Source organism: Grampus griseus (assembly GCF_964374135.1).
Source record: "Grampus griseus genome assembly, chromosome: 18".
Classification (NCBI taxonomy): Eukaryota; Metazoa; Chordata; class Mammalia; order Artiodactyla; family Delphinidae; genus Grampus; species Grampus griseus.
Genome location: NC_139012.1, coordinates 2,618,267 through 2,645,976, shown reverse-complemented (window position 1 = coordinate 2,645,976; position 27,710 = coordinate 2,618,267). Strand labels below are relative to the sequence as shown.

Below are 27,710 nucleotides of genomic sequence, written 5' to 3'. Positions count from 1 at the left end.
ATTGATTCCTGATTTTGTATAAATTAACATTTATCGAGAATCATTATGATGCATCAGGGTACAAGTACCGAATGGTAGGACCGAAGATAAATCACAGTGAGCAGAAACGTTTGAAAGTCACACAGGTGCCGAGACAGCCGAAAACCTTCTGTCAGAGGCCAGGTGTGAAGCCAGGGCAGCCAGGGGACGGCGGTCTCCGGGAGCCCGGCTCTGCAGGGGGCTCCCCTGGACGGTTCGTCCACTCCCCACCTCCCAGGGCAGCGATGTACGTGGGGGACCAGTCACGGGGACCTTCGCTACTGGCTGGCATTTCCACCCGGTCTCCTCCTCCGAGTGCAGTTGTACAAAGTGAGCCCCGATCTTCTCCTCTGACCGTCCGTGCACCCTGGGGGGCCGGGCCTGGGCACGTCAGGCGCAGCACCCAGATCTGGTCCGTGCGGGCGGCCTGGAGCTGGTGATGTCCACGGTCTGCGGCGGCCCCTGGGCCCTCTGCTGCAGGATCACGGGCACCACCATGTCGAACAGGGTTTCGAACAGCAGATCCACGTTGTGCCCGGTCTTGGCGCTGGTCTCGAAGCACATCTGCTCCGCGACCGGCACGTCCTTTTCATCCAGCATCTTGTACTTGAGGATCTTTTTGTAAAAGGCCATCGCGTCCTCCGGCTGCACCTGCTTCGGCAGCCTGGGGGCTGCACAGCCGTCGCCGCCAGCCAGCCCAGGGCCCTGCCCTCCTTCCTGGCCGCCCTCCCCGGGCCCCTCCTCACTCAGGTCCACCTTGTTTCCCACGATGGCGAAGAGGCAGTCGGCGCTGGCCGTGTCCGTCAGGCCCAAGAACCTGTCCTCCAGCTCCAGGAGGCTCTGGGCATGGTTCACGTCGTAGGTGAGGATGACGGCGGCCGCCCCCCGGCAGTACATGGAGCCCAGGCCATGGAACTGCTCGCGCCCTGGGGGCGAGGGGGGAGAAAGATACAGTTACCTCTCCTCTCTGGCAGTGCCCCCCGACCATGCCACCAGGGACCCCTGGGAGGGACCATGGAATCGTGACCCCAAACGTAGGTGTGGCTGGAGCTGAACGGGATGGAGACCCTGCTGTGCAGAAAGACGGGGTGATGGTCAGTCCCCACGGCCAGCAGGTCCTGCACAGCCCCGTCCACCCACCGCAGTGAACCCACGAGACGGAGGAAGACAGCCGGGCCCTGCTTTCCCCCAATGGGCGGTGGTGTGGCTTTTGCTCCTATCTCTGCGTCTTACACAGGGATGTTTACCTGCGACGCTCCCGCCAAGGGTCCTGCTCCTCTCGATGACACACTCTGTGCCACCTCCCAGCGTGGCAGTCGTGCTGACGTGGCACCAGGCAAGTCTGCGTTCCCGGGGAGAGCAGAGCTCCCCGGGCCCAAGGCCCTGCCCCACCTCCAAGGCCACCTCCCCACCCGTAGGCTGCGGACCTCCTGGAGAAGGCCTCAGAAGTGAGTGTGTCAGAACAGAGAACACGCACAGTAAGGAAATGCCCTCTCTTTGAGGGAAGACAGACAGAGCAACTTCACTTTCAAGCCAAGCTGGGCGCCGCTGTGCACGCCACACGGCGAAGCAGGTATGGACATCCCGCCACCGACGGCTGGCCCCACCCCTGAAGCCTGGGCCCCGGCCTTCCCAGAGTGGGGAAGTGACAGCGGATGCAGACGGCCCCGGGCCCCCCAGACCTCCTCCCACCTCCTCCTCCCTCCCTCCCCTGCCCGTGGGCACCAATCAGGGCTGCACAGGCCCCAGGTGACAGCCCCTGTGCAGGGGCTGAGGCCTTCCTTGCCTTTTCAGTTTTAAGGGGAAATGGGTGTTTTCTAAGTTGGACACGTCACAGCGAGAACACAGCATAAATCTCCCTTGGGCCGACCTCCTTCTCTCTGGTCCTTTGGGGAGAGGGTGGGCACTTCCCGGGGCTTCTGCTGACTGTGACTCCCCAGGGGGCCCTGGCCCCCTTCCAGGTCCCCCTTCTGTCCCGGCCTGTCCCTCATCCCTCTGAGCCCCGACGCAGACGCTCAGCACAGCCCCAAGTGGAGGTCTCGGTCATGCAGCTAACAGACACCTGTCTCCACCAGGGAGGACAGGACCTGTGGCTTTACTCGCCCCCCACCCCCCGGCCCCGCGCTCAGTGCCACTAATGTGCTGTGTAAGTGAAGCCACAAATCATCCCCTCCATGTGTTTTTTTTTTTTTAAAAAAAGGACAACACAGTTTTTCTCTCATGTAAGATTTCTTGGTTTGTTTCGTAACAATTTGCTCTCATTTGCTAGGTGGTAGGAGCCTCAACCATGTCAGAGGCCGAATTTACACCCTGCACCATCTCAACTCCCACCTTTACTCTGAACTGCAGACCCAGGGGAAGACACTGGGGGAGGGGAAGAGGGTAAGGAGAGGGGCAAGGGAGAGGGAGGGGGACAGAGGGAGGGAGGGAAAACCTTGATGGGTTAAACCCCCAAAGAACTGAAATTTCGTCACACTTGAATACCTTTATTCCTTCATATCAAATCATCGGAAGCCCTGTATGTAAAAGGCCCAGATCACAGTAAGCGGCAAGGCCAGTGCCCCTCACCTTGGGGTCTCCGGAGGCCAAGTGTGACCACGTTTGTTCCCAGGTTTTCCCCAATGGCCCCCTTGGTTTCCCTTCTTCCTCATTCACGATGGAAAGACGGTTCACTGACTCCATGGAGGGAAGTTCATAAATGCAAAACGGGGCCCCTCCTGAAGCCGTCCCAGGCCCCGGGACCAATCACACCTCCTACGGCTGCCGTCTGAGTTCACACCCTCCATGGGCGGAGGGAAAACCCCCTGGACCTGGGTGTGTAACAGAGAAGAGAAAACCTGACTCCATACTGGATCTATTCCTTTGGCACTAACCCTGGGCTCTGACGCCTGTGCTGAGTCATGCTGGCTCTGCCCCTTTGTAAAAGAATGTTGCCTAGAGCCTGAAATATGCAGGAGAGCCCATTCTCCAGGCTCTGACCTTTAAAGGTATAACTCTTTTCCATTCATATAGAGATAAAGTTGCAGAACAGAAAAATTACAACTGTCTTGTTGGAGATTTATAGGAACGTTGTGCCCTGACCTGTGGACAGCTGCGAGAACCAAGGATACAGGCACCAAGGACGTGCAACAACCAGCCACACCCCCTGCCGTTTCAGTAGAAAAGAGGCCTGGATTCTGTTAATAATTGGGAAAGGTGGGTCTTTGGGACCGCCAGTGCACCGTCTTCTCGGTCCGCTGGAATTGCAAATAAAGTGGTTTTTCTTTGCCCCAAAAACTTGTCTCTCAATTTACTGGCATGGTGTGCAGTGAGCAGTACGAGGTTGGACTCCATAACAGGTAGGCCTCCCTGGGAGGGCCCCCACCCCACCCTGCTCCACGGAGGAGCCCAGGATTGATGTCACCTGAAGCGCACTTGCCCACACTCACTGGTCCTTGCAGACCTAATCAATCACCCTTGACATGCCTCTCCCTGACTGGAATCCGGACTCCCGAAGAACCGGGCCCGGAGTTTGCTTTCATTCCTCTGTGGGGTGCATGTGAGGCAGCAGCCCCCAGACAATCATTGCGCCTTGAGCCTCTGTGCTCCGTGCCACCCACCCTCCAAAGCACCCCACCCTCTCGGTGCCCGCGGGACCACATTTCCTCCCTGAAGGACGAGGCGGGTGGGGCAGGTGGGTGGGCAGACAAGGCACCAGGGAGGACAGGGTCAGGGTGGGATCGTCTGCCCCTGTCCTGGATGCAGATGCAAAGACCCCCGTGTCAATGACGGCAGTGGACTGAAAGTTGCCCAGCTCTTACGTGCTTGCACAATGCGACCATCTGAGTCCACACTCCCCAGGTAACATCAACACTTCATCCCTGACATCCTGCACCTGACCCCCCCGCCCAGGGCTCCTTCTCCATCAGGCAAAGCACCAAACCCCCAGCTCATCCCAGCAGCAGCCCCCAGCCAAGCCACCTCAAGATTCCCCCCGACTGCCTCTGATGAAAGGCTGTTCCTCTGCTGCAGTCTCTAGTTTGGGCTACAGAGCCCCCCGTTGACTACAGTGGGGACAGAGCCCAGGAGTCCATGACCTTGAACGGGGAAAGGTGTAATCTCTATCCTCACCATCCTCTAACTGAAAGTTAGCATTTCCTTCCATAGACACATTGCAACAAACCAGAAATGGCTACAGGAAGCAAACCCTGTGCTGTGTCGCCGACAGAAATAACAGAGGCTTTCAATCCACACTGCAGTTGTGTATGTCTATCGTCAGCTCAAAATCTCAACGGCTATTAGACCTGCCAGTAAAGAAAACCTGGTTTCCTGGGAAAACTTGGTGTTTTATGGCATGCGTTGAAGTTCAGAAAAAGGGTCACAGGCTGGTGCCACTCGGATACAAGGGGATCCGTGGCACAAAAGAAATGGAGAAGCCCTGGTCCAGGGGTCTTCGCAGCTCGTACGGAAGGCGTGACACCTCCACACAGCTACTTATACAAAATATAGTGATCTTTGCCATTAAACCAGGTTTCAGCCAAACGGCCAAGAAATACAGAGGAGTTCCACCCCAATCATTCTGAAACGGCGACACGCTGGCCTCAGCCGGCTGCCAACGTGCCAGCCCTGGAGACAGCGGCCTGCAGAGAAGGACGCCGCGCCCAGAAGGGCCACACGGGCTACATCTGACAGTCGTCATCTCCCTCGCTCGGAGCAGGACCCCAAGCCAGGGACCTGCTTCTCCAGCGAGGCCCCAAGTGGCCCCCAAGTGATCGGATGGGGAGGCAAACTGGAGAGGGTGACGCCCCGGCCAGGACCGGCAGGAGTTGGAGGTACGCGTCCTGTGATCCCGCAGTGGTCCCGAGGACTAGAGCCACTTCCTGGAAAGCAAGTTCACAGCTGCTGGGCTCCTGCCCCGCTCTGCTGGGAAAGGCAGCCTGCCTACCCTCGGGGTGCTCCGGAATTTGGCACCCGAAGAGCACATTCCCTCCTTCTGCATACCAACAGCAGGTCAGCCCTCTGACTAATAATTTAATTATGAAAGTCTCGTGTCAAATTACACTGTGAGCTTACGGGCAGAAACTAACCAGCATTCTCCCATCCCTTCGTGGACCCCCATGGGAGATGAAGAGCAACGCGTCTTCCAAAACTGGCAATAGGAAACTTTAGCCAAGAAGCAAAGAAAACCAAGAAATGCTTCCCCATCATTACCACTGAGCTGGGACCCTTCCTTTCACACAGGCTCATCTCATAGACGGCGAGCCTGGCAGCAAGAGGTTTTTCCAACAGCTAAAAATGCCGTCAGCTCCCACCCGCCAGACTTCACAGGAGGGTGACAGAGTGGCGTGCCGGCCATCCCGGGAGAATTGCTTCCAGCTCTGTTACATAGTTCTCTGAGGACAGCGGGCACCTGTTAATGCCTAGGCCCAAAATAGTTTTCCTTTCCAGATAAAAATGTCTGGTTTGCCTTTAAAAAACCAAAAAAGTAAATAATAATAGTACCAAAAGAGAAAGCAGAATAACTAAAGGAAGTAGGAACTAAAGCATCCCAAAGCCAGCCTGAAAAGAGGTGGACAAGAGCTGCTGATCAAATCCCACGGTCTGTCAGCTACCCATCAACCAGCGCAAACAAATCAAATGCCGTTACCCCAGCTAAAGAATTTACAATTACGCAGTTTTCATGCTTGAAATTCTTTATATATATATATATATATATACACACACACCACATCTACTTATTTTATTATTTTATTTTGGCTGCATTGGGCTCCACTGCTGTGCGCGGGCTTTCTCTAGTTGCGGCGTGCGGGCTTCTCATTGCGGTGGCTCCTCTTGTTGCGGAGCACGGGCTCTAGGCATGCGGGCGTCAATAGCTGTGGCACATGGGCTCAATAGTTGTGGCTCGCGGGCTCTAGAGCGCAGACTCAGTAGTTGTGGTGCACGGGCTCGTGGGATCTTCCCGGACCAGGGCTCGAACCCGTGTCCCCTGCATTGGCAGGCGGATTCCTAACCACTGCGCCACCAGGGAAGCCCCCCATGCTTGAAATTCTTAAATATCATTTTGGATGTAATCTGGAGCTTTAAGGCTGCTTTCAAAGGAGCGTCGTGCCCATAATCAGACAGGCTAGTCCGACAGGGAACAAAGGTTCTGAATTTAGTCCTAATTGCATTTAAGTGGGAGCCTGGTATTTCTGGCATCACAGAGGCGGTGAAGACTAAGTGGGGAGGTGGTGAGACAAGGCCGCTTGCGGTTGGCTCTGGGCGTACTGGAACCCAAGGCTGCTGAGTAAGTTTTCCAGTAGTCTGTGAATGTGCGCTGAGCCGGAAGCCAGGCCCCTGGTGCTAGCCCATTGTAATGGCAGCTCCTGGACCCCTCAGAGCGATGACTTCCTCATCAGTGATGGGCTTGAACTGGGACGCTCACAGGTTCCCTTCCCACGTACTCAAATCGGGTATTTCTCTCTCTCTCTCTCTCTCTCTCTCCCCCTCTGTCCCTCTCTCTCTCTCTCCCTCTGTCCCTCTCTCTCTCTCTCCTTCTGTCCCTCTCTCTCTGTCTGTCTCTCTCTCCCTCTGTCCCTCTCTCTCTCTCTCTCCCCCTCTCTCTCTCTCTCTCCCCCTCTCTCTGTCTCTATCTCTCTCTCCACCTCTCTCTCTCTCCCTCTGTCCCTCTCTCTCTCTCTCCCTCTGTCTCTCTCCCTCTGTCCCTCTCTCTCTCTCTCCTTCTCTCTCCACCTCTCTCTCTCTCTCTCCCCCTCTCTCTGTCTCTCTGTCTCTCTCTCTCTCCCTTTGTCCCTCTCTCTCTCTCTCCCTCTCTCTCTCCCCCTCTCTCTGTCTCTCTGTCTCTCTCCACCTCTCTCTCTCTCTCTCTCTCTCTCCCTCTGTCCCTCTCTCTCTCTCTCTCCCTCTGTCTCTGTCTCTCTCTCTCTCTGTCCCTCTCTCTCTCTCTCTGTCTCTGCCTCTGTCTCTCTCCCTCTGTCCCTCTCTCTCTCTCTCCCCCTCTCTCTGTCTCTCTTTCTCTCTCTCTCCCCCTCTCTGTCTCTCTGTCTCTCTCTCTCCCTCTGTCTCTCTCTCTCTCTCTCTCTTCCTCTCTGTCTCTCTGTCTCTCTCTCTCCCTCTGTCTCTCTCTCTCTCTCTCTCTCTCTCTCTGTCTCTCTCTCTCTCTCCCCCCTTCTCTCCCCAACCCAGGTCCCTTAGCACCAATTCCAAAGCTGCAGCTCTAGGAGTTTTGGCAGTCTCCTTTACTTCGTGGTCCAATTCTGGGGATGCCAGGGCACCGGGCTAACCCTGCACCAGCCCTGAGGCGGCAATAAGAAAAATCACAAGTTGTTTCCAGTTTAACCAGCACAGCGGAGGGTCAGGCTGCCAGGCTTGGCGTACGTGGCCCCTGCCGTACAGCCTGCCATGGCATTGGAGACAGGGGTCGGAGAGAGGGGCCCAGCCTCCTTCACCTCCAGAAAGCGGCCTGGGCACCCTGGCCGTGGGTGGACCGCAGGGCTTCAGGACGGGTGGACGTGGGACTGCCCAGGAGCTCTGGCCTGTCTGTGACGCAAATCAAGGAGTGACTGTCTCACTTGGGTGTATCCTTGTTGTTGCAAATTACAGAATTTCCTTCTATTTTTCAAGCTGAATGATATTCCATTGTATGCATATACCACATTTTCTTATCTATTCATCTGTCAAAGGACATGTAAGTTGCTTCCATTCGTGGCTACGGTGAATAAAGCTGCAAGGAACTTGGAGGTGCTGACAAGTCAGTTGCAGGACAAACACTGCACGACTCCACTTCTAGGAAGCATTTAAAATAGTCAGATTCATGGAACCGAACAGCAGAATGGTGGCTGCCAGGGTCTGTGGGGAGGGGACACGGGGAGTCACTTAGCCACGGGCATGAAGTTTCACCAGCACGATGCAAAACTTATGGAGATGAGCTGTGCAAACGCAACCCGGTAGCTGAGGTCAGCCACAGTGTAACGTGCACTTAACAACATGTAAGAGGGTAGCTTAAGTGTTCTTACCCCAATAAAATAAAATTAACAAACAAGAAATGACACGTTAAGCTTGGTGTCGCCAACACAGTTCAGGGGTGGGCGTGAGTTATCCTGATGGTTAAGGAGAAACACAGAATCTGTTAACACCACCAGCATCCGATCAGACACATCCTAGAACGAACTCCTGATATGCAACAAAACTGGCTGGACGCGGGTGGGTGAGTCCAGAGCGGCTGGAGAGGGAGGCCAGCTGGCCACAGTGGATGGGGTCCCGGGGGAGGACCTAATAGGTTTGCCAGAACCCCAAGTCAGGTCTTCAGAATCACAGATCAAGAAAGGCACTGTCCATTCGCCCAGAGAGCCGATTCCATTCTCTACATGTGGAGTGGGAACCCAGGATACCAATGGGGTGGTCTGCTACAGGGGATGAGAGATTAATCTCCATCATCCCTTCCCGGCCCAGGTACAGGAAACACTGGACTCATGGCCGGAAGGAAGCTGGCTCGGCGTGACAACCGTCAACAAGTCCTCGGCGTTCAGCAAACTCACGCCGTCTCCCCAGTAACCACACCAAGTGGGCCTTCCCCTGCCCACATTTCACAGAGGGAGAAACCAAGGCACAGAAAGCACAGGATGTGGCCCACAGAAGCAGGAAGGTGGAGCCCAGAGCCAGGACACGGTACCGGAGACCAGGCCGTCTGAGGTCTAACCGCCTACAAAGAGCCCGACTCCCAGACAGACTGTCTGCATTAACCCTCACCGTGTGCCCTGGGGGCAGGTCCTTAACTCCCTGGGCCTCTGCTTCCCATCACCCAAATGTGGACAGTACCCACCCAAAGGGGCCTGTGAAAACGGAATTAATTTACTCAATGGGCTGGAGCTGTGCCTGGCGCGTGTGAAGCCCTCCGTGAGTGCTGCTTAATTAAACCGTGACTCAGATTCCTCCCAAACTTCAGGGTCAGCTCCACCGTCCCCGGACCGCCCCCGTCGGAGCTCCCCATCAGCACATTTACTGTCCCCTGGGGCCCGCTGGTCACCTTTGCTGTTGACCGATCTCCTACACCTTCCGTATGTGTATGAGGCTTGCCTTCCGAGGACGACCTTCTCCCCATTTCTCGGGGACACTCTGTCATGTGGCTGCCACCCACTGTGTAACTGGAACTGAAAACCAGCCCAGGGCAGGAGGACAGAGGTCAGTGGCCACAACACCCCAACCTGCTGCTAGACAATGAAGATCAAACGCCTGATTGCATTCTCTTCGATGCTCCAGCGTCCTCTGGCCAGATGACGACGAGCATTTCACCCCGAGCGTCGCGTCCTTTTGGCTTAAATAGTTTTAAATAACCCAATGGGTGGTACGGCCGCCAGAAACCATGTTACAACACTGGCTGCACGTTTTAAACAGGGGAGGGGGCAGCTTTTAAAAAATAGTGACGCTCGGACCCCCTACCCCAGAGCACAGGAGCTAGGATCCGGCAGGGCAGGGGTGTGGGTATCCAATCCCTTTAAAAGTACCCCCGGAGAATGTGACGTGCAGCCGCTAAGCAGAAGTGGGAGGTAAGAGGCAGTCATCCAGGGTGAGAATCAGAACGACCCTTATTCCTTATTCCTCGTCAAGCAGACAGAACAGAACCGGGAGCGGATCCTGATTTCCTGGTAGAGGGAGGTCTACCCGGAAATCTAAGTGCAGACAGTGAAAGAAAGAGGAACTTTAAAAACGCCCACAGAAATATCGATGTGGCAACATGAAGATTAAAAAACCCAGATCCACAGAACCAGAGAGGGGAGCAATTAAAACTCCAGGGCGACCTCAGAGATGGGCCCCAGCACAGCCCGGAGAAACTCAGCCCAGAATGAGCAGTGACGCCCTTCCCTTCCGAGAGATGCTTCAAACATGAAACAAAATCCTTTTCTAAAGCTTCCAAGTTCCACCCGCAGCATTATAAATAATACTACCTGAAGGATGACTTTAGTTCCATTGTGTTCAGTGTGACGCGATTTGACTACAGGTTACAGTCACAGGGAAGATCTGGAACGTTCCCTCTGCGTGTATGTGTCTCTACACTGATAGCGAATCTGGTGAGAGAACAGCCGTGGAAACAGCTGCCCCCCAGGAACGTTCGCAAAGAACAGATGCTTAGAGCTCTTTTCATGCAGTCAGAAGATGGGTCCATGTGTCTTCCCAGGGTGATAAAAGGGGTCGGCTGTGTGGAGCCACCGCTGGGCACAGCTGCCTCCACCTGTGTGTGCAAACTGAGGGGGCAACAGGGCGCGGACACTTCATCTGAGAACCCACCCTCCACGCAGAGGCTCCGGGAAACGAGGGGGTGATCCACCACCGACCGTCGTGCCGTGCGTGATGCTTAATTTTACGTGTCAGCGTGGCCAGGCCGTGGTGCCCGGCTCTGTGGTCCGATGCAAGTCTAGATGTCGCCAGGAAGGTATTTTTTTTTAAGTGTGATTAACATCGGCAATCACTGACTTCGCAAAGCAGATCACCCAGCATAATGTCGGTGGGCCTCGTCCAATCAGTTGAAGGGCTTTACGAGCAAAGACTGAGACTTCCTGGAGAAGAAGGAACAATGTCCACATGGAGGAACCTCGTCAAGCAGACAGAACAGAACCGGGAGCTATCCTGGCTCTTAGAGCAAGTGCACTGCACGTGCTTAACTTTCCCAAGAGCTAACCCATCTACAGCACTCACTACGTCCGAGCCCTTTACACGCATGGCCGTTTACTCCCTCCCATCCCCTGGCGGGGACTGTGGCCTCATTTGCACCCCCAGGCCTGAAGCAAACGCTGACAGAGGAGCACAAAGGCCAGGGGCACACAGGCAGCGAATGACAGAGGCGGGTCCTGAACCCCGGCCACCGGGTCCAGGGTCCAGGGTCCAGGGGCTGCACTGTCAGATCAAGTCCTGCTCCGAGAAGGGTTAGCGGGACAAAACTGGGCTCGAAAAAGAATGGCAGTATTTCAAAGTCTAGAATAAGTAACAATGGGATGCTTTCTGCAATAGCTCTCTCATCAGAAATTGAGCAAATCCCCAAAGGCAAGATAAGCACCAACAGCGAAAGCAGGAGTCCTCCGGTAGAAGCACGTCCCACAGGGTGTGGACGCCCTGCAGGGATTCTTCTCAGATGGTGACAGCAACGCCAAGACGGGGCTGGAGGCTGCCCCGCACTTTCCCATCTACGCGGGCTTAAAGCTTGGCCTCAGCGACCGGGCGGCATCACCCAGGGAGCAGACCCTTCCCACTGCCCTGCCTGAGGGTCACCTACAGGAACCTCACGAAAATTCCACGCAGGCAGAGACTGATCCAACAGCCACCAGCTGGAGATGAAAGTCGAGAAGTTGAAAAGGAAAAAAATCCTACCCCACCATATTACTGGGGTATCTTTCCTGCCAGAAGGAAGACCTAAAACCTCAACACAGATTAATGAATGACACCGTCAAAGGCGGTGATGAGATAACACTTTAAAGATAAACTATTATTTTAAATCCAATAATCCAACTTAGTTGCTTGCATTTATAGGTCCTTTAGTTTTGTTCTTAACCGTCTGTGACCATTAAAAGGCATTCTAAACATAGCCGTGCTTCCTGACACAAAGGCCAATGATTATTCTTTGAGTCTAGGAAGCCCACGGGCTTACACTAGTAATGAAATGAAAAACAGCTTTTCCATTTCATCTGACTACCAGATCAATCAGCAACTATTTAACGAAGGTCATCCTGACCCACGCCTGTAAAATGAGACTTTCTTCCTTCTATAAGTAAAGGAACCCAAACCCCAAATGATTTCCAACTAAAGAAATGGCAACATACGGGGAAGAGGAAAAGTGTTTCAGAAAAACGGATTTCTTTTCGCATTTCAATACATATACAATGACATTTACCCAAATCAGCATACGTGTCACCTCTGCTGTTTCTGTTTCGCAATTTGAAGGCTGAACAAAAACCAAGAATACATCATATGCCGTACGAACCCCCCAAATACTTACCTGCACATGAGTTAATCCCTTGCCTGTGACTCACTGACGGGGCTTCATGAAATAATTCTCAAGGTCATATAATTATAACTGGAATTTAATTCTCAAATTGCTTCACTCTTTTCAGACATGGATTTACTAAAAATAATTCAATAACAAGACCAAATAATTCAAATAAAGGGACCTTCTTTAACACTCTAGTATTAAGAAAAAAGGCAAATCCAAAGAAAATACACTTATGTAACAGATTTAACTTTAAAAAACAAAAACTCTCACGTACCAGGATATTAAATCCAATATCCTTTACCTTCAACAGATACTCTGCTGTCCTGTGAGAATTACTTTTTAAAATGAGATTATCAGGGGCTTCCCTGGTGGCACAGTGGTTGAGAATCTGCCTGCTAATGCAGGGGACATGGGTTCGAGCACTGATCTGGGAGGATCCCACATGCCGCGGAGCAACTAGGCCCGTGAGCCACAGCTACTGAGCCTGCGCGTCTGGAGCCTGTGCTCCGCAACAAGAGAGGCCACGATAGTGAGAGGCCCGCACACCGCGATGAAGAGTGGCCCCCGCTCGCCGCAACTGGAGAAAGCCCTCGCGCAGAAACGAAGACCCAACACAGCCAAAAATAAATAAATAAACAAATGTGGGGTTAAAAAAAAAAAGAGATTATCAAAGAAAAAGTCAATTATTTGCGAAATTCTCTACTTATTAAAGCAGGAAACTAAAATCATTTCAGATCTTTTGAAGCAAGTTTTAACTTGTTTCAAAGACAAGACTGAACTGCAAATACCATGTTAAGAAAACTCTTTAACTCTAAAAGGGTTTTCTCAAGATATTAAGTTATCTAGAATGGCTTCTTATCTGGAGTACCCCACTCAGTCAATACCCCAGTTATTTCTAACAGAATGTTTCTGTCTTCTTCTCCATAATATAAAGTATTCTGAGAAATACACAGCAGAGAACAAATGTTTTCCTGTTACAATCACCTCCCTTATCCGAGGTTTCACTTTCCGAGGTTTCACTTTCCGAGGTTTCAGATGACACTTGGTTAACCACAGTCCAAACATATTAAATGGAAAATTTCAGAAATAAGCAATTCGTGTTTTGAATTGTGTGCTGTTTCACTACAGGGTATTGTTATAATTGTTCTACTTTATTTTTAGTTATTGTTGTTCATCTCTTACTGTGCCTAATTTATAAGTTAAACTTTATCATATGTATGTACGTATAAGAAAAATATAACATGTATAGGGCTTGGTACCATCCACAGTTTCAGGCATCCACTGGGGGTCTCGGAACGTGTCCCCCAAGGATAAGCGGGGAGCACTGTAATTCTAACCCAAGGGAAGTATATGAAACCTTTTCTGAACAGTCCTACGGAAACAAAGGATTTTACGTATGTTTACAATGTCTAGGTACCTCTTGCTTAACAGATTGGGTGTGTTCTAATAAAATTCCCTAGAAAGTACATTTTCCACAGACACATATTGTAAAATCAGAAACACCTTCTGGGGATGATTGGGTACCTAGATATAACTGTATCAATTTAACAGTGCAAAAACCCTTTCAAATCAATCATATCAAAGTATTCTGTTTGAACTTAGTTTACCATATTTAAATATAATGATATTATGCTATACATAAAAGTAAACATTTTAAATAATTCCCTAGAATAGACAAATTCACAGAGATAGAAAGCAAAAAAGGGGTTACCAGGGGCTGGAGGGAGGGGGATGGGTTTTGTGTTTAATGGGGTTGGAGCTTCAGTTGGAAGATGAAAACGTTCTGGAGATGATGGTGGTGACAGTTGAACATGCTTAATACCAGCAAGCTGTACACTTAAAAATGAGTAAAACGCTGTGTTATGTGTATTTTACCACAAAAAAATCCCCTATGGTTAAAAATAGACGATAGAGAGGTAGAAGGAAGATGATGGACAGATGAGTGACAGGTAGAAAGATGATGGACAGATGGTAGAACTGCATGTAAAGACAGCGCCAGCGAGCGCCAGCGGCCTGACCCTTGCCCTTCTGGAAACTCACAGCTCATCTGCCCGCGGCTGCAGCAAGCCCAGGCTCATGACCTGGACCTTGAATCACCTAGCGATGCGGTTAAAATGCAGGTTCTCATTGGGAAGGTCTGGGCGGGGCCTGGATTCTGCGGCTGCCGCCCTGGGGCTCCCACGAGGAGCAGTGGCAGGGGGACGGTGACCATGGAGCAGTCCCGGGAGGCTCTCATCACCCCAAGACGCGTGCAGCAGTAACATGGCCAACCCTGCAGCCCAGCCCTGCGTGTGCCACGTCTGCACGTCCCCCTCTGCCGCCCCCTCCCTGGTCCTCAGCGCCTGGGGAACAGCTACAGACAGAGCAGCTGCTCAACCGGGGAAGCTGAAAGGCGACACTGCCAGGGCCCGCGGTCACACAGTAACTAACCAGAGTTAATCAGACTGGAAATCACTTAGGTTCAGAATGTGCTTTTGCAATTGCTATAGAAAAGGGGCCCGGCTAAGTGAACAGTAGGTCAACAGGCTTTGAAGAGTGGGAGCAACGTATCCTCACACAGCCCAGGGGTTGTTGAAAACAAGCCACACACGGCACCGTGATGTGAGGCCACACCACTCACGGCCACCCCGGAAGCAAGAGCCTCACAGGAGGGCTCCCGTCACGACAGAAACTCAGAAAGTGTTAAAAACGTCCTCCATTCACATGGACTTGTCCTTTTTCGGGACAAGCGGCCAGGCAGAAAGGAAGAACTGCTGTCCCCTGGCTCCCTGGGATGGCATCCTCACCAGTTTCCTTCAATCAGCTGAATCCCGTTCCTCTAACCGAGTCAGCTTGTGCTCCCTTCAGGTCGGCACAGAGCCCACTCTGGCTGCAGTGTCACTCCGAGCGCCACGCAGAGTGTCAAGCTAGATGGGTGCGCACACACGCACACACAGACATGTACAACACATACACACATGCACGTGTATACCTACATGCACGTGCATGCACATGTACAACACATGCAGACACACACATGCATACATATACCTACATGCACACACGCGCGCACACAGACATGTACAACACACACATGCACGTGTATACCTACATGCACACACATGCACATGTACAACACATTCAGACACACACGTATACCTACGTGCACACACGCACACACATATACCTACAGTACACACATGCACACAAGCACATGCACACCTAATGCACCTCGTCCTCCCCACCATTAGTGGCACAACTGTACAGATCTCGAAGCAGAGGCCCAGAGCAGCCACACAGCTGCTCAAGGACCCGCAGGACGTAAGCAGCTCATAACCCCGACAGCGGCAGGAATACCTCGGGTAAGGCAACGCCAGGCGATGAGCTTTAATGGCGGTGGAGGGCCTCTGAATTCTGTTAGGACAAGAACGAGATCTGGGCAAGCATTGTTTAAGCAATTCCACCCTGACACGTGTTAAAAGACGATTTTCAAGAAAGGGCAAAATCATAACTCTCCCACAGATGCAAAAAATAAACACATGTTAAAGACCTTGGTGATCTCATCTAATGAGGGAGCCCGACCGATGTCACGAGCAGCTCAGAGACGTCAAGAGGGCACAGGTGTCCACGGGCCACAGATGCAGGAGCCCTGGGTTCACGGAGGAAAACAGGAACACGCAGAGAGCAGCCCAGGAATGATCAAGTCTTGTGCAAATGGAGGCGAACTGCTTTCTCCACAAAGAAGAGTGACCACCACACACCCTCAACTCTAACCCAGTCCCTAATAATGCCCTCCAGTCACCCACACACAGCAGGGGCACCTACACACCACAGGCCTGAGGCCGCCTTCCTCCGCCAGGCCTGTTCTCCAAGACAGAAGGGCTTTTTTTTTTTTTTTTTTTAATTTATTAGTTTTGGCTGCGTTGGGTCTTCGTTGCTGCACGCAGGCTTTCTCTAGTTGCGGCGAGCAGGGGCTACTCTTCGTTGCGGTGCACGAGCTTCTCATCGCCGTGGCTTCTCTTGTTGTGGAGCACGGGCTTTAGGCGTGTGGGCTTCAGTAGTTGTGATGCGTGGGCTCAGTAGTTGTGGCGCACGGGCTTAGCTGCTCCGCGACATGTGGGATCTTCCCGGACCAGGGCTTGAACCCGTGTCCCCTGCATTGGCAGGTGGATTCTTAACCCACTGTGCCACCAGGAAGCCCCCAGAAATGCTTCTGATGCCTGGGTTCAGGCATTTGTGGAAATACAAGTGGCCCTTCAACAATGGGGAACCAAATAAATATCATGAACCCAGGAAAAAAGCGAGGTCCCGGCCCCGCACCCTCTTTCAAATAGCAGATGAGAAATCACAGACAAACCGGAAATCAAAACTTCTAACGTAGGCCACTGAAATCAGAAGTTGTAAATGTAAATGCTAGTCACTGGCCGTCTAATAACATCCATCCTCCGTCACGGGCCCAGCGCGCGCTCACGAGGGCATGGGGGGGGCGAGGGCAGTAGGCCTCCTTCTCTTCTTGTCAGTGCCCGCTGCGCTGCTTCACTTGTTCTGCTCTGTCTGGGTGCTACCCAGGCGTGAGGGAGCCAGTCTGCATCTCACCCTGGTCTCCGTGGATGGCGTTCCAGGGCAGCGTGTCGGGGGAGCATTCTGCCCGCGGAGGGCACTGAAGTTAAGTGCCTGGGCACCCACGCAGTGGTGGGAAGAGTGGAAAGGAACCCACTAACTGCGATGAGAAGCCGACCTCAATCCGGGCTCCCCAGCATTCAGCATGACCTGAGCCTTAGCTTCCTGGCTTGCGAAAGGGAGGTGATAAAATTACCAAGCCCACAGGGCTTCCCTGGTGGCGCAGCGGTAGAGGCGCAGCCTGCCGACGCAGGGGATGCCGGTTCGTGCCCTGGTCCGGGAACATCCCACATGCCGCGGAGCAGCTGGGCCCGTGAGCCATGGCCGCTGCGCCTGCGCGTCCGGAACCTGTGCTCCACAACGGTGAGAGGCCCGCGTACCGCAAAAAAAAAAAAAAAAAAAAATACCAACCCCACAAAGTAGTTGTAGGAAATAAGAGATACGGTGCCCAAAGCACTCAGCATGGTGTCTGGCACCGCTGAAGCCAAGGTAATCCCTGCTATTCACACAGGCAGGAGCCCCCGGAAGGAAGGGCCGTGAGTCAGCAACCTGGACGGCCTCGGAAAACACTTCGCAAGCCAGCTTTCCTCAGGACACCACCCTGATTTCTGAGAAGACTGTAGCAGGGGAGGATTTTAAAGCACAGGGGCCCCTAAAATGAAAAGAAGCGTCCATGATAGAGGGACAGGCGGCATGAAATAAGGTGTAAACAGTGTGAAGACTTTGGTCAAGGAGTCACAGGTCCCTAGCTCCAGCCCCTTTTCTGCACCAACTGGTCCTTGGACATTGGACAAATAACTTCCCGTGGCTGTCTCTTCATCTGAAAGAGGAAGAGGCTGAAAAAGTGGATCTTTAAATCCTGTTCTAGTTTTACAGGATTACACCGGACTCTGTGTGCCCCTGCGACGTGGGTACCTGCAATGGATATGCCAAGTTTACTGACACCTGCTGTGCTCGGAAATGAAGACCCTCCAGAGCTGAAGGATGCTCCTGCAATGGTCCGACTGGTCTCATCTTTGCTGCGAGCAAACCCAGAGAGGTCAACGCTGAGTTCCACGTTGCTCATAGGTCCAAGGCTATTTGAGCCAAAAGAATGGGAAACTGAGCAGTGGGCAGCTAAGCTATTTCAGAGACCTGAGACCAGCCCACAGAGGCCAGGCCAGCGTGAGGGAAGCCACCAGTTCACACCCACTTCCTCCTGGTCCAAAGAACAGATCAACCAGTGTTTATGAAACGCTTTGCAGGAGATACACGCTCAGCTTGGCCTTCTCTTGGAATAGAAATACTAGTGTGAGGTTGGGTTCGCTTGGGCTGGGCAGGAAGGCAGATCTCAGAGAAGAGCTGGTTTTGAAGGCTGGGTGAAAACACGGGGATAAGTGGCCGAGGCAGCTGTCACCAGCCTCCATGCGTGAACCTCTTTCCAAAGGACTCTGCTGATGACGGACAGAGGGAGCCATTAAACTTATCTGTTTTATGGCCAAGGCTGAAAGCTTATAATCTGGGTCTTTTCTTCCCAGTGCCTCTCTCCAAGCGCCCTGCCTTTCCAGCAACACTTCTGTGACGCTGGCAGAGAAACCAACGAAATTTTCATTGCCTAATTGCCCACATGTGGGTGGGTCAAGTCAGCTAAGAAAAACAAGAAACAGACCGTTCTCTTCATGAGTGTTTAAGAGCTAACTAACTAGTTCACTACACAGAATATCTCCCAAGTCGGTACATGGAAATGTAAGTATCTCAACAAATGGAAGCTAAAACAAAAACTGGCTTTTTAACCAGTGGTGTTGGGTCAGCTTGGTGTTCAACATACACTGACTATAAAACCCAGACGTCTAACTCCTAGGTGGTTGACCCGAGAGGTGAAAACTGACGTTCATACAAAAACCTCTATGTGGGGCTTCTCTGGTGGCGCAGTGGTTGAGAGTCCGCCTGCCGATGCAGGGGACACGGGTTCGTGCCTTCGTCCGGGAAGATCCCACATGTCGCGGAGCGGCTGGGCCCGTGAGCCATGGCCGCTGAGCCTGCGCATCCGGAGCCTGTGCTCCGCAACGGGAGAGGCCACAACAGTGAGAGGCCCGCGTATCGAAAAAAACAAAAAAAACAAAAAAAACAAAAACCTCTATGTGAAAGCTTACAGTGACTACTCGTAATCACTCAAAACTGAAACAACCCAAATATCCTCCAACGGGTGGATGGATAACTGGTGATGGTATATCCATACAGAGGAACGTTACTCAACAATTCACAGGACTGAACAGCACAGACGGATCTCAAATGCATTAAGCAAAAGAAGTTAGACTCAAGATGCTCCATCCTGTATGCTCCTAGAAAAGACAACTATAGGGGCTTCCCTGGTGGTCCGGCGGGTAAGACTCGGCGCTCCCAACGCAGGGGGCCTACGTTCGATCCCTGGTCAGGGAACAGGACCCCACACGCATGCCGCAACGAAGAAGCCCGAATGCTGCAACTAAGACCCGGAGCAGCCAAAATAAATCAAATAAATAATAAATAAATAAATATTTTAAAAAGAAAAGAAAAGACAACTATAGGGACAGGAAACAGATCCATGTTACCAGGGGCTGGGGTAAGTAGAGAAGGTGACTCAGAGAGACCAGGGATTTGTTTTAAATGATGGAAATAGTTTGTATTTGGGTTGTACTTGTGTTACACAGCTGTATATGTTTGTCAGAGCTCCTATAACTAAAAAATCAGGGTGAACTTTACTGCTTATGTGCAAACATTCAATAAACCTTACTTAAAACAAACCAAGATAATCTACCAACACCCAAAAACTATTATATAGGCAAAACTTGTGGATTTTTAAGCTACAAAGCCAAAAGCTTTTAAAATTCATGTGGGAAGGAAAACTCCAAGGTTTACCTCGATAGCACATTAAACGTGAAATTGCACGTTAAGTCGCCTTATACTGTCATTTAAAGAAGAGAACAGGTGAGAAGTTCTGAGTCAAGGTTGTGGCATATATAACAGAAGCACGTCTTTCCAGAATCATTTTTTGGAACTGAAGATGAACAAGAATTATAAATCAATAGTCCTTATACCCAGACATAACTATAATTCAAAACATACATGCACACCCTATGTTCATAGCAGCACTATTCACAATAGCCAAGACATGGAAACAACCTAAATGTCCATCAACAGATGAATGGATGAAGAAGATGTGGTACATATATACAATGGAATATGACTCAACCACCAAAAAGAATGAAATAACGCCATTTGCAGCAGTATGGATGGATCTAGAGATCATCCTACGAAGCAAAGTAAGTCAGAAAGAGAAAGACAAATACCATATGATATCACTTATATGTGAAATCTAAAATATGATACAAATCAACATATCTACAAAACAGAAACAGACTCACAGACGTAGAGAACAGACTTGTGGTTGCCAAGGGGGAGGAGGGGTGGGGAGGGAAGGATTGGGAGTTTGGGATTAGCAGAGGCAAAACTATTATAAGTAGGATGGATAAGCAACAAGGTCTCTATAGCGCATGGAACTATATTCAGTATTCTGTGACAAACCATAATGGAAAAGAATATGAAAAACGTATATATGTGTGTGTAACTGAGTCACTTTGCTATACAGAAGAAACTAACACAACACTGTAAATCAATTATACTTCTACAAAAAATTTTTTTAAATAAATCAATAGTCTTCATCTGTTTTCAGCACTTGGAAAGTACTGTGCCACTTCCTTCTGGCCGCCATGGTTTCTGATGAGTTATCTGCCGTCATTATAATCTTTTTTCCTCCTTTGACCGCTTTCAAGATGTTTTCCTTGTCTTTAGTTTTTGGAGTTTGGGTTTCTTTGGGTTTATCCTGTTTGTGATGCTCTCGGATTCTGGAATCCTCAGGTTCATGTATGTTGTCAGATTTGGAAAGTTTTCAGGCATTATTCCTGTTATTCCTTTTCAGCCCCACCCTCTCTCCTCTCCTTCCAAGACCCCAATGACACGATGTTAGATCTTTTATCCACAGGTCCCTGCGGCTCTGTTCATTTTCATTCTATTTTCTCTCCGTATTTCAGATCGGGTGAGCTGATGGTTCTATCTTCCAGTTCCTGGTTTCCTTCCTCTCTCTCCTCCATTACCTCACTGAGTCCATCCACCAAGTCTTTTACTTGGGTTGTATTATTTCAGCTCAGAAATTTCCACGAGGTCTTCTTTTGATCTATTTTTCTGAGCCTCTCTATTTTTTCTCATTGGTTTAGTGCGACCGTAACTGCTCACGGAAGCTTTCTTGCGGTGGCGGCTTTGAAGCCTTGGTCGGATAACGCTGCCATCTCTGCCATCTTGGTGCGGGTATCTATTCATTGCCTTTTTGGATTCAGTTTGAGATCTTCCTGGTTCTTGTATGGTGAGTGATTTCTGATTGAAACCTGGACATTTTCATACTGCGTTATGAGACTCTGGGTCTTACTTAAACCTTGCATTTTGGCTGGTTCCCTCTGACATCAACTCGGCATGAGCTGAGGGGCCGGGCACGCACTGCCTCTCTTCTGGAAAACACCCAAGTTTCCCACGTAGCCTCCCGTGGCCCCATGAAGTGGGCAGGGTGGGGGCGGCTTGTTACCACCTGCCGGACATGAGAGCCCACCACCCTAGCAGGCCTTCTCCAACACCCCCTAGTGGGGGAGTTGGGGTGCCTCATTACCACCAGGCAGGGGGGAAGCCCTCGTTCCTGCAAGGCCTTCTGGATGGGTGTGGGTCCAGTGTTTCCTGTGTGTTGGCTAGAGTACGGCAGTTAGTGTCTAAAAGGCTTCTGTCTTACTGTGCTACCTCTCTCCTGGTCCTCTGGTGGGAGAGTAGCCTTTTTTGTCTTGCTTTGTCCATAGCCTTTGGCATTTCTAAATTTCTGGTTTCTTGAGCTCCAAGTCTGGGATACATGAGGCAAAAAGGAAACCCAGGGAGCTCACCACGGGGTCACCCTTTGGATCCCGAGGTCCCTGGGCAGTCTGCCCTCTTCTCTCCATCTTTCAGAGTCTTCTTATGCTTGTTTTATCTATAATACCCCCAAGTTTTTAGCTGTAATTAGTGGGAAGAGGAGGGGAAAGTACTTCTGCTCCAGCTGCCCAGAAACAGGAGTCCCAGTGTGTTATTCTCCGTCTCTAAACAGACTCGTAATGTATCAAAGTCAAAAGAGACAGGAGTCTCTGAAGAGTTGTTTCAAGGGCACATATAATTGACGTCAGGAACCAGTATTTCCTCACCAGGCATACACCGGCCTATTTTTGGCTGCATTACAGGGCCCATGACAATGACATTTTTACACTGATTTTATCATTCAGAGTCAATACATCATTAAGACCATAAAACTGCAAACTTCGGCCGCTCCAAATTGTTCCCATTGCTTTCAACGACTTCATCCAGCAAAACTTAGCTTAAAAAGAAAATACTGCAGAGTAAAATGCTAGTCTGTGGAGAACGTAAAAATGAATACAACCCAAATGCTTCCCTCCAAGAGCTTGTAAGTCAGAGGAAAGACGAACCGGTAACAAAACAGATAAAAGACAGAACACGGTAAGGCACACCAGGTCACGTGGTAGTACAGTCTGGAGCAAGCAGGAATCGGGCGCTACCGTGACTGCTTCACAAAGTATGTGACCTTGGAAGATGGGACAAAATTCAAGTTGGGGATCGCCAGGAGAGGGGACGTCCCGGAGAGAGAGATGCCACAAGCAAAGGTGAAAACAGAGGCGGACAGGGCACGTGTGACAAATTCCAAATAGCACCTCTGGCTCAGCCCTGAGGCACCTGACTCCATAACAGGAGGACAAGAGGAAAGGGGCCGCGAGAGTCTGTCATCACAGTGACGAGGCCCTCATTCTAAGAATAAAAACTCCTTTAAACTCATGTATGTACACACATGTACACGTGTGTAAAATTTCTTTTTCACAAAGAGGGAAGTTCTGTGAAGTCTCAGCCAGGTGAGAGGGGTTCAATTAGGAATCATAAAGGTTTTATGTCTCCTGCGAACTTAAAGACGACTAAGCGTGGAATTATCGCCCAGAGACATTAACATGATCCAGCTGTTAGTTCACAGATGTGGTGGACCTCGATTGGTTAAAGTCTCCCGAATCGCACCACACTAGTGAGCCTGAAATACCTCCCCCCACCCACCCCCAGAATTCCCAGCACCTCCTCCAGGGAGACTCCGGGCGGACCTCCCAGCACGTGCAGCTGCGCCCTGGCAGCCTTCCTCCTCTGAGATCTCTCCGTACAATGGCTCTCTGTCCACCCTGCTGAGCCCAGACAGTAGATTTTCTTCCACCTACCCTAATACCCACATTCATATTCAGGTCACTGTTTCTGCTCAAGAAAGCAAAGGAATTCTACAAATGACGCCTTGACCCCAGAGGACGCCCATTCAAAATCTTCAGTAGTGCTAAAGATGTGACCCACCCACAAAGAGGTGGGCCTCCCACAAAGACATGGACCACCCACAAAGATGTGGACCACCCACAAAGATGTGGACCACCACAGAGACACTGACCCACCTACCAAGACATGGACCACCCACAAAGATGTGGACCACCTACAAAGATGTGGACCACCTACAAAGACACGGACCACCCACAAAGATGTGGACCACCACAGAGACACTGACCCACCTACCAAGACATGGACCACCCACAAAGATATGGACCACCCACAAAGATGTGGACCACCTACAAAGACACTGACCCACCTACCAAGACGTGGACCACCCACAAAGATATGGACCACCTACAAAGACATGGACCACCTACAACACAGGCTTTCCAGGCTTAGCTTCCAGATCCCAAACCTAATCTAAGATTTATTTCCAAGAACAGTTTTTCAGTAGGAGCCCAGGCTAATCTTAATCCAGGCCCCACCCTCCCCCAATCTAGCTCTGAGTGGACACCCAGGAGAAATCTGAGAGCTGCGTGTCAGAGTTTAACTGAACCAGGGGTCTCCTCAATCCCTAAATGCTAAACTCTTCGGGGAGTTTCTAAAACTACAGAAAGACTTTTAGAAAAGTACTTTCCTTTTTATGTGACCTAAACCAGGAGTCAGCAAACTATTTCTGCAAAGGGCCAGGGTGAATGTTTCTGTCTTTCTGTGCTCTATGGTCTCTGCTGCAGCCACTCAGCTCTGCTGCTGTAAAACACTGAGTGGGCGGGGCGCCAATAACACTACGTAGGGCAACGGTGAGGCCCAGGTCAGCCCCCAGATCTGCAGAAAGGGGAGGTCATCCGCTAGATGCCCCATGTCACACCAATCCTGCTTGTCGGGATTAGGACTTCAAAACCCACTCAGCAGCTGCACTAATAAATTAAGAGAGCTAAAAGCCCAGTCCTCCACCACTGGCTCCGTGCACACGTTGCACGGGCTGTCCACCCACTTCTGTGCCAGTCTCGCAAGGCTAAACACGCAGCCCTCGCAGGCCGGTCCAAAGCGTCAAGGATCAGCAACTCTGCATCCCCTGGCAAAGACGGCTCTTCTCCAGGCGGGTCCACAACGCTGCCGCCTCTTCCAACCTGAACGAACCCCACTTCCGACACAGCATCCCCACCATCCCCCGGATCTAGAAGCAGGGCAGGGGGGCTGCGGCTTCCACGCAGAGCAGAAGGAGCGTGACCAGGGCTCGTGGTCCTCAGATGGACAGTCCGTGTCTTCTGGCATCTTCACTCACGCCCCACCCCACGCCCCACAGATGCTCCCCCAGGACAGCACAGCCGTTCACAGGATGCAGGCGCTCGGTCCTGCACAGGAGGCCCAGACCTCCTAGGTAACTTCACGGCGTGAGCAATTACATTCCCCTCCCACAGAAACCGTGATTTCAAGACCCGGAACTGCAGCATCCTCTCCTGAGCTGCACTAAAGTTGTTCAAGGGAAAGATCTTCAATCAAGTGCTCTGAATCTCACCTCTCTTGGAGCCACAAAGTTTGTGGTCATTGGTTACGACAGCAGTAGGAAACTAAAACTGATACTGGGAGTGGGATGCTGCTGTGATGAATGCAGAAGTGGCTTTGGAATTGGGCAACGCGCAGAGCCTGGGAGAATTCGAGAAACTTGGTGGAACCAGCTCCAGCCCCATCTACTGTCGCACTGCCTTGGAAGCAGTCCTGTGCCAGCTGACTAAGACAACTACCTAACAGCCCAGCAAATCTCCTCTCCGCGCTCTGGCTCACTCACCTCTCCGCCGGCAGGCTTCGGGCAGCAGCTGTCATTTTTCTTATTCAACACCCTCCCACCCCACCTGCGCCACGTGACCAAGAGCGGCGATCAAAACCGTGCATCCTCTAGCTGGTCCCCGTCCTTCTGCCTCAGCTACAAAAATTAAAACGAACGCAACTTAGAAGACAATGTGGAATATAAAGGAAGTTTAAGGGCAAGGCAAAAGGAGAAAAAAGAGAGAATCGCCTAAAAGTTAAACTTTTGCATTTTCAACAAGGATTACCTAAGAGGCAAAGATTCATACCTGCCTTTTCCCTCCAAGCTGCACATAACCCCACCGTCCTCGGGGAGCCAGGCACAGAGGTGGCCTGTGTCACTGCTGCCTCTGAGCCTCGGTCACCCTGAATGTGTGTACACAGGAGGTGAGCAATGTGGAGAAGGGGCCCGGGGCCCCCAGTGCCCACACTCAGGGTTCCGGGAAGAAGGCGGCAGCCCGGGCAGCCAGGAAGTGAGTCGCTGCCCCCGGGAGCCCAACAAGATACCGAGGACATCTCATCAGCCTTATTACAAAATTCTCTGGCAGTCGAGAATCCAGCTGCACCACGTCCTTGGCACCGAAGAAGAAAGTGGTTGATCGAAATTACACTGCTCCTTCATACCTTGGATGCCAAGACGCCTGCTGACACCAACGGTCAGCTCCTGTTCCAGAAACACCACGCCACGTGGTAAAGGTCAGCTTCCAACAGCAGCCACCAGAGGCCTCTGGGTTTGGGTCTCCCAGCTCCAACCCTGCATCACCCTCTTATAAACCAAGGACAGCAGTGAGGCCCAACCAGTCAACCAAAGGAGCCTCAGGACCAGCCTTATACCAAACAGGCAGACGCATCGTGTTAACGTGGTCTGATTCCTACAGCCCTCGTTCCACCGCTACCAAATGCTTAGTGCCAGAGAGTCAGCTTAGGTAACGGATCTTAGAGGAACTTCACTCACTCTGAAGCCTGGAGGTGGAGAACAGAGCAGGGAAGGTACACTTGTACCTCGGAGACGCTGTTTTCAGAGCATGTTTTCAAATAAATTAGTCAAGATGTTAACAGCCATAACAACAAAAAAAGACAGCAGCAGAGAAAGCAGGAGGGAGAGAGGAGGGGTAGACGTCCGAGAGCGGCCTTCATTAATTCAGTTTTAAAAACAAGGTGAGTTATAATCCTGTTTATTCAGCTGACTGGTGCACCCAAGTTGGCAATTTTAAAATTCTGGACCAGACCTTCCAGAATACATATCACTTCTTAAAGTGCAGACATTTAGGGAATTCCCTGGCAGTCCAGTGGTTAGGACTCTGTGCTTTCACCACCATGGGCCCAGGTTCGATCCCTGGTCAGGGAACTAAGATCCTGCAAGCCGCATGGCACAAGGTAAAATAAAAAAACAAAACAAATAAAAAACTTACGTGCAGACATTTAAAAAGTCAGACCTTAAACTTTCAGGCTTTCAAAAAGTCATGCCCATTGCAAACGGGCCATACTATTTACAGTTTATTTACTTGCGGTACTTTATTCGTTTTCATGGGGAAGGAAACATATTCTATTGTAACACTCTAACGTCAGTGTAATTATTGAGTTAACAAACTGAAAGCTTGAATCAAGATCCTCTGAAATACTGTACTTTTGAAAAAACACAAATATACTACACGCACCAAAAATAATTATTACCTATCTTAAAAATGCTTCTACAGACAATCACTTCAAAACCCCATAACACACATGAGCCTAGATCACGCGGCTGATAAGTGGAAAATGCAGACATGCCTGGCACTGAGGGAGGAGAACTGAGTTCTGCTTCCTACTTTCCTGCCTAAACCCTCAGGGAGTTCAGAGCCTCTGTTTTCTCTTTTGTAAGGACAGGTAATTTATACTAGCTCTGCTCACCCCTCAGCAAGGCTGTTGTGGATAGCAGCTGAGATCCTGTTGGTGGGAGCACTTAAATGCCTCTGGTTGCCACTAGCTGGCTGGGCTGGGTGCGCTGGTACGCAAGTCACCAGCACACTCTCTGGAGCCCAGGGTGTTCTCCTGGACTGTCGCTAAGATGCACCCAGTGGCTGAACAGATTCCCAACCAGCAAAGGAGTCAAGTAAGAGGGGCCAAGGGTGGTCCCACACTGTGACTAGGGGCCTGATCCCGGAGATGCAGACACCTGCGGAGCAAGGGCCGGATCCTGTGTGGGGCAGGACGTGCCTACCCTGGGGGACCCTGCCCTGGGAGACCCCGGCCCTGAGGGACCCCTGCCCTGGGGGACGCTTCTCTCCAGCTGGAAGCCCCTCACCCCTCACCTGCAGTGTCCCAGATGGAGATGTTGTAGGAGCGCCACTGCTTCAGGTAGAAGGCACCGCCCACCGTGCTGACCGTGTCCGGGAAGCGCCGCTCCATGTACCTCTGCAGCAGCGACGTCTTGCCCACGTTCATGTCCCCCAAAAGTACGATCTTCCCGTCGGGCTTCCTCATCTTCCGGCAGGAGGCACCCCTCCCTTTTTCCCGCGCCCTCCGGCCCGTGCGCCCGGAGTGCGGCTAGAGCAGCCGGACGCGCCGAGTCTGCTCAGACCCGGGACTCGCGGAGACTCGGACTCGCGGGGACCCCGAACTTGTACCCTCTCCTCCGGACGCCTGGGAATGCGGAAGAGGAAGCGCGTCTCCGCGCTGGGCTGGAGCCTGGGACCCAGGCCGACGGCCACCTCCGGCGCCCAGACCGCGGCGGTCGGCACCAGGTCCAGGTCGCCCCGGCCCCGCCCCCAGCCCCGCCCCCAGACGCCCGGCGCCCCGGGCCTCGCCTCGGGCCCCGCCCCCCACGTCCCGCCCGCGCCGCGCGCCGCGCACAGCGCGCCGCACCTGGCCCCCGCCCGCGCAGGTGGACCTGGATCGTGGGCGGACCCGCGACCTTTCCCCGGGGCGGGCGGTGCTTTCCGCCGCGAAGCGATGG

At 51.7% G+C, this 27,710-nt stretch overlaps 1 protein-coding gene across 1 annotated transcript; it reads right to left on the bottom strand.

Moving 5' to 3' along the window:
- Positions 1 to 5: 5 nt before the first annotated feature.
- Positions 6 to 27,484, bottom strand: RAB20 (RAB20, member RAS oncogene family). The gene is made up of 2 exons (XM_082675964.1): positions 27,067 to 27,484; positions 6 to 944 (listed from the first exon to the last, which is right to left on the bottom strand). Exons 1-2 carry the CDS (start codon positions 27,236 to 27,238, stop codon positions 409 to 411), a joined length of 708 nt encoding a protein of 235 aa, XP_082532090.1. The 5' UTR covers positions 27,239 to 27,484; the 3' UTR covers positions 6 to 408.
- Positions 27,485 to 27,710: the final 226 nt, after the last annotated feature.